Genomic DNA, 6258 nt, shown 5'->3' on the forward strand with positions numbered 1-6258 from the left:
CGCCTTGAACTTTGAATGCTATGTTAATCCGAGTGCCACTCTAATTAACCTTTCGCCAAATAAATTTAAATTAAAAATACAACTTATTCTTAAAATGTTGATGCACACATTTATTTGTAATAATCATATTTTTATTAATATTTTTATTTGCAATATTTATTTTAAAGTAATTTACAGATATTTCATACATATTTGGAATGTTAAAAGCATCAAACGCGGACGTTTTTTTAACAAAAATATTTATATAAAATTTTTTCATTAACAAAAAAATTACAAAAAAAAACAGTTGTGCAAATAAGTATGATTTTTTTGTGTTTCGACTACTATTTAAAAAATGTCCAATCGACTCGCCACTTAATCGATGCTTCTAATATTCCAAACCTATTTTGACTACATATATGTATGTATATTCATCTGATATCAATTGATATTCTAATAAAATACACGTTTTTTATTCTTCGATTTGGAAAGCAGTAAATTAAAGTGAACGTTTTTTGTTATTTATAAACTAATCAAGCTACAGTGTTTTTTTTATATATTTAGTCAATATATATTTTCTTAAAATTGTTAGCTCGCTTCTGTAAACGGTAGTTAAATAATTTTAATAATTCTGCATTAATTTACTTATCAAGTTCAGGTTTAGCTAAAAATCAACAATGCTTTTTAAAATTTATTTTCTTTTTTCTTAGTTTTATTCAAAAAAAACTAGCTATGCACTTACGACTAATATACATACGCACATGTGTATATATTTTCATTTGTGTTTATCTGTGTGTGGGTTTTTTTCTCCTTTGTGCTTTTGTAGGATTTTTAATTTTAATTATACAAAACAAGAGATTCTGTCAATAGTTGGGTAAGGCCGCGTGAAATGTACCACGAAAATTTCGCTAAGTCACGGCTTTTTTGAAAAACTTATGTATATCATAATGCTAAAAAGCTGGCATATAAATATTTTGCAGAAATTCCCATATTTGTCCATGTTATTGAAAATTATATTTTAGAGCGGACAAAAAAGAAAAATTCATTCCTAATCTACATATAATAGATTTCGGCACGAAATTTCGCACGCTTATATGAATATTAAGGTTTACACTTTATTATACAAAAACGGCAATGCCAAATTTTTATAAACACTTTAATACAGAAGCCAAATCAAGAATTTTTAGAATTTTTGTCTGTCTGTCTGCCATCTGTCCGTCAGATATACATGGAATTGAATGCAGTTTTCACCGAGTAATTTCTAAAGGTCTTACTTAAAATACAGAACAAAAATAATAACAGAGTTGCCACCTGTTTGAAAATTGCAATTTAAGCAAATAGAAATGATAAATTTAATATTGCAATACGGCTGTGAAAATAAAGAGGTTTAAGTAGGCCTATATCCAAAAATTTTTTGTGGAAGGTTGCCACTTGTTTGAAAATTTAATTTAATTTTATTGATAAAATAATTTAAACATTGCAATATGGGTATCAAACTAAAGAGTTTTATGAAAGTTTACTACCAAAAATATTTTTGAGGATCGTTGCCACCTGTTTGAAAAATTTTATTCAACTATTAAATTGATATACTGAAATATTACAACACGGGAATTAAACTAAAGAAGTTTAAGAAAGTTTACTGCCGAAATATTTTTGTAGCGAGTTGCCACCTATTTGAACAATTTTATTCAGTTAAAGTAATTAGATAAGGTAAATATTGAATTAATACACCTTTGAAGAAAGCGTACGATATGTAGAAACGAGTTATAAGATTATAAATTACATTTCCAGGATTAAATATCTTCGAAATTATAGTAACTAACACCCTTATTTCTAAAAAACTTTATTTTTTCAAAATCGAAAATTTGTTTTTATATTGAGGGCTTTTATTCAATATATATCCTCTATCTGCATTTTTCACAAAAATGAGATTCTGACATAAAAATTCAGCTAAGACTTAACTGTCATCGGTGATAATAATGCTGACTGACCTTGCATAACGCTTTACAGGTGAATTTACTATTAAATTGCAAAGTAAGAATTAACATCAGTGATGACAGTTAAGTCCCAGATGGGTTCTAACATTACAAAGAAGTTTTTGTGAACATTAATAATAACTTAAATATCAGCCCTCGATACACTTTTAAGGCGCAGTGAAACACGCTGGCTATTTGCTAGTTTTTCAATAATTTTATTTTTTAATCTTTCAAAATTTGTATATGCCAGCATAAGCATTATAAGCACTTTACAAATGATATACTTTTTCAAAATTCCGTGACTTAGCCAAATTTTCGTGGTACACTTCATGTGGTCTTACTCGGTTTTAAAAATTTTATTTGACCATTCATTTATTTAAGATTTCTTATAAAAATTAAAATGAGCGCCCACCAACAAACAGGTGGCTCAAAGGCTTAGAGGCTTAAAGATTAGAGGCTTAGTATTTTCACAAGCAAATTCAAGCGGTTTTTAGATTTAAATCGTAATCGTCACTTTTTTTATTATTTTAATTTTTTTAATATTTTTTAATTGGACTAGAAATTTTTTCTTGTTGTTATTCATTATCCGCAGCTACAGTGATATTTTATTTTGAAAATTATCAAATATGGTTTTAGTTAGAGAAACAAATTTTCAGTGACGTTATTTGATTTTTTTTTTCGGCATACATACTTTTTCTTAAACTACATATTTAAATAAATTTGTATTGATTTTGAAATAGAATTTCATACTTTATAATTACAAGAATTCTTGTTTAAAATCGTGTTTGCAGTTCTCTTAAGGATTTTTTTTTCTTTAACTTTTGTTGTACATTTAGTTTAGCATTTTTGATTGTTTTACATTTTACAACAACACAATGTTACAAGCCTATTTACAATTCGTTATCTATTCCACCTCACTGGTATTTTAGCCGCCTCCTCTACCCTTCTCATACAATACATACAAGCCAATGCATCTCATCTGTAGGCGGTTTTCCTTCAGCTCATCAGTTGCCAAAATAGTTCATCGTAGGACCCGTTCTCGATCTCACCTCAGTTGGTAAATAGAAAGGGTCCCAATGAACCTCAAACCATCGGTGGCTTTATGTCCACCAGCGTGCTGTGATGATCCAAACCCGGACTGGGCGCCGAGCTTCCCAGCAAATGATGGTGATGATGTTGATGCAAATGCGCATGCGCATGCGCATGTTGCTGCTGCTGATGATGTTGCAGTTGCGCCTGCGCTTGGGCCTGTGCCTGCGCTTGCGCTTGCGCGTGTGCCTGTTGTTGTTGTTGCTGCTGCTGCTGCTGCTGTTGATGATGTTGTTGTTGGTGCGCATGTAGCATCACTGGCGAACCACCGGACATGTTGTGTGGCGATGAAAGATGCAAGCCGCTTGACAACAGCCCACCAGTGGGTGTTGTATTTCCGCCTGACTGATGTGAATTTGGCGTACCCGGATGGCTATTGCTACCACTCTGCTGGCCATTGCCACCTGATAGGCCATTCGATTCGCCTGACTGATTTCCGGGCTCCTCCGAATCGCTGCACGACTCTGATGAACCCTTCTTCATACTGCCACCCTGACCGGTGGCGTTGTGCGTCTTCACATGCTTGGCTAGGTGATCGCTGCGCATGAAGCGCTTGTTACAGATGGGGCAAGCGAAACGCTTTTCGCCCGTATGTGTGCGCAGATGGCGTTGCAGCTCATCGGAGCGGGTGAAACGTTTGCCGCAGAAGAGCCAATTACAAACGAACGGACGCTCGCCGGTGTGCCAGCGCAGATGTGCCTTCAGATGCGACGTCTTGCCGTACACTTTACCACAGCCAGGTATGTGGCACGAGTGTATGTTCTTCTTGCGCAAGTGCACGCCGGCTGGGCCGAGCCGTTCAGCTTCTTGACAATTGGGGCAATCGCATGTGGCGCGGCCGGCATAGCGTCGCTGCGAACGTGGCGATGGTGTTGATGGCGTGGATGCTTGCGGCGAGGCCGCAGTGGAGCCGGCCGATGGTGAGCTGTGTGGCAGCGAGAAGCCACCCACGCCCTGACCGGGCAACATGCTCTTGTATGTGTCCTGCAGCAGATGTTGACCGGAGCCCAGCAGATGGGCGGTGTTGGAGAGCGAATGTGACAGCGCGGATGAGTAGTCGGAACCGGCGGCTGTGGCGTAATTGGCCATTGTTGAGTGCATGCCGGCGCCACCCATATCGAGCCAGCTACCCGCAGCGCTGTGCATATCCCACCAGCCAGAATTAACGCTTGCAGCTTCGGCCGCTTTATGGGTGACGGCATTGAATGGCCAGTCATAGGGATGGCGTGAGTACACCGAACCGAATGTTGCACCTTCCACCTTGCCCAGCAGACCCTGATGCATATGATGATTATCGGCTACCATGCCACCGCCGGCACTGCTCGTATTCGGGAAGTACAAATCACCACCGTAGGCCGAGGGATTGCTGACCGCAGCACATGACGATGGAATCGGACGACTGTAAGGATAAATGCTGAAATTATTCTCAGTTATAAGTCTTGTTGCACAATTGGTGGTGTGGTATTGGAAAGGGGCATGCATGAGGGAAGGAGTATGTATATGAAATTGAGTGCTTACCTAGCAGTGATGTTGACCATTGTATTGATGCTGGATGAGGGTAGACTGCGCGATGAGGCCGCAGATGAAGTGCCGCCCAAGCCCAAACTGCTAGCTGACGAGCCCGAACCCGAGGACGACGAAGCGGAAGATATGGTGCATGGCGAGTGTTGTCCACCGGCAGCGCCGGAAAGAGAACCACTCGATGCGCCACTGCTGCCGCCACCGCTCGACGGCGATGTGGGACTTTTCTTCCAAGGGTGGAAGCCTTTACCTACAGCGGCGTCGGCCAGCGGAGGAGGTGATTTGCTCGACAATTTATTGCACTGCGCAGCTAACATCGCGAGGGGTGTGCCACGCAGACTGGGATGATCCTGAAAGGAAGCAAAGGAAAAGTGTTAAGTGCGAAAGTAATTACTTTTTCCTCATTCGTAAACGCATTACTGGCGCAGTACTACAAAGCAACAACCTCTTTTGTTTCTAAACCAGCATTGAGGGAATTGTTAAATTGCCGTGAATTGAGCAGGGCAGTTGAGTAAAAAGGGCAGTTGCTCCGCAGTAGCGCCTCAGTATTGCGTTTAGGAACAAAGGTTTATTAGCTCATGAAGGTTAGAGATTTTAAGCTTTTTGGTTTGCAAACGTAAATTTATCTACATATACAATAAATTTAATATTAAATGAAATATTGCTGCAACTAACGGTCAGAAGAAAAAAAAAACACCTCCAATTTTCGAAAAGTACTTTTCGCGCTAAATCTAATCAAATTTTTTAAATAAAATTACTTGGAAAGCGTGAGAATATTCCACGAAATTGCCAAACCAATGCCAAAATAATCTGAATACAAATTGGTTGCGTTCGATAAGCGAAATTACAACAGCAACAACAAAATCAACAACACACCACTCAAGCCAAAAATGATCCCACACAGTGTTTGGCAGCAAGAACTTCAGGTAAAATTAAATAAATTTGATTTGTGTACGAAATCTAATTTGACCGCTCCACTCCAACTCAATTTCCTCTCTCTTAAGCAAAAAAAAAAAACAAAAAAAAAAACACGCATACAACAACAGCAAGACGTAACAACACTAGTAGTGGCAACTCCTCATCGTGCATCTGCCCAACCAATTATCCATTCATACTTCAATCTATGCCGAAATTTTGATTTATTCTATTCTGAACGCATATCTTCTAATATTCTCACCAAAAAGAATCCTCAATCAACCAACGAGAGGAAGTCATTAAGATCCCAACAAATAGCATTGAATTCAAAAACAAAAGAAGGATGAATGAAATAAAAGGAAATACAATTTTGACTTCTTCTTTGCCTTGCCACACTTGCGAAGCGTAACGAATGATCGTAAATCCTGACACTTGTTTCGGTTTCTTGGTACTAATGCGCGATTATTTTTCATTGGCGCCGAAATGTGTTTAATTTTTTTGCTTTTATCTCTTTTGCATTAATCCTACAAAGTCAAGGGTCGAAGGAGTCAAGGTTGTGTTTGATGAATGGCTTATGAACTGTAGCGCCTTTTCGAGATTATATTTTTTTACATTTACTATTACAAAATAATCGCTAATTATGTCTTTTTCTTATTAACATCTGCTGCATTACACTTCCAGGCGATAGACGATTATTATTCTATAGAAAGGCCATATATTTTGCTATTTTGTTTTAATCGGAGATACACAAACATAGGAAATGAGAAAAAACCGTCGA

The 6258-nt window shown here is 37.9% G+C and overlaps 1 protein-coding gene across 2 annotated transcripts in view; it reads right to left on the reverse strand.

Annotated features, from left to right (window-relative positions):
* Positions 1-2077: 2077 nt before the first annotated feature.
* LOC118733595 (transcription factor Sp9) overlaps positions 2078-6258 on the reverse strand; it is a 91523-nt gene continuing 87342 nt past the window's right edge. Inside the window, exons 2-3 of one of the 2 annotated variants that reach the window (XM_036463052.1) lie at positions 4563-4915; positions 2078-4443 (exon numbers count right to left, since the gene is read on the reverse strand). In XM_036463052.1, the coding sequence (XP_036318945.1) occupies positions 3039-4443; positions 4563-4915 (1758 nt within the window). In that variant the 3' untranslated portion in view covers positions 2078-3038. Of the gene's footprint in view, positions 4459-4562; positions 4916-6258 lie in introns of both variants that reach the window. The other variant, XM_036463051.1, reaches the window with a different exon arrangement.

The sequence above is a fragment of the Rhagoletis pomonella genome, unplaced genomic scaffold (assembly GCF_013731165.1).
Source record: "Rhagoletis pomonella isolate Grant_MI unplaced genomic scaffold, Rhpom_1.0 Rhpom_scaffold_00002, whole genome shotgun sequence".
In the NCBI taxonomy this organism is placed as follows: domain Eukaryota; kingdom Metazoa; phylum Arthropoda; class Insecta; order Diptera; family Tephritidae; genus Rhagoletis; species Rhagoletis pomonella.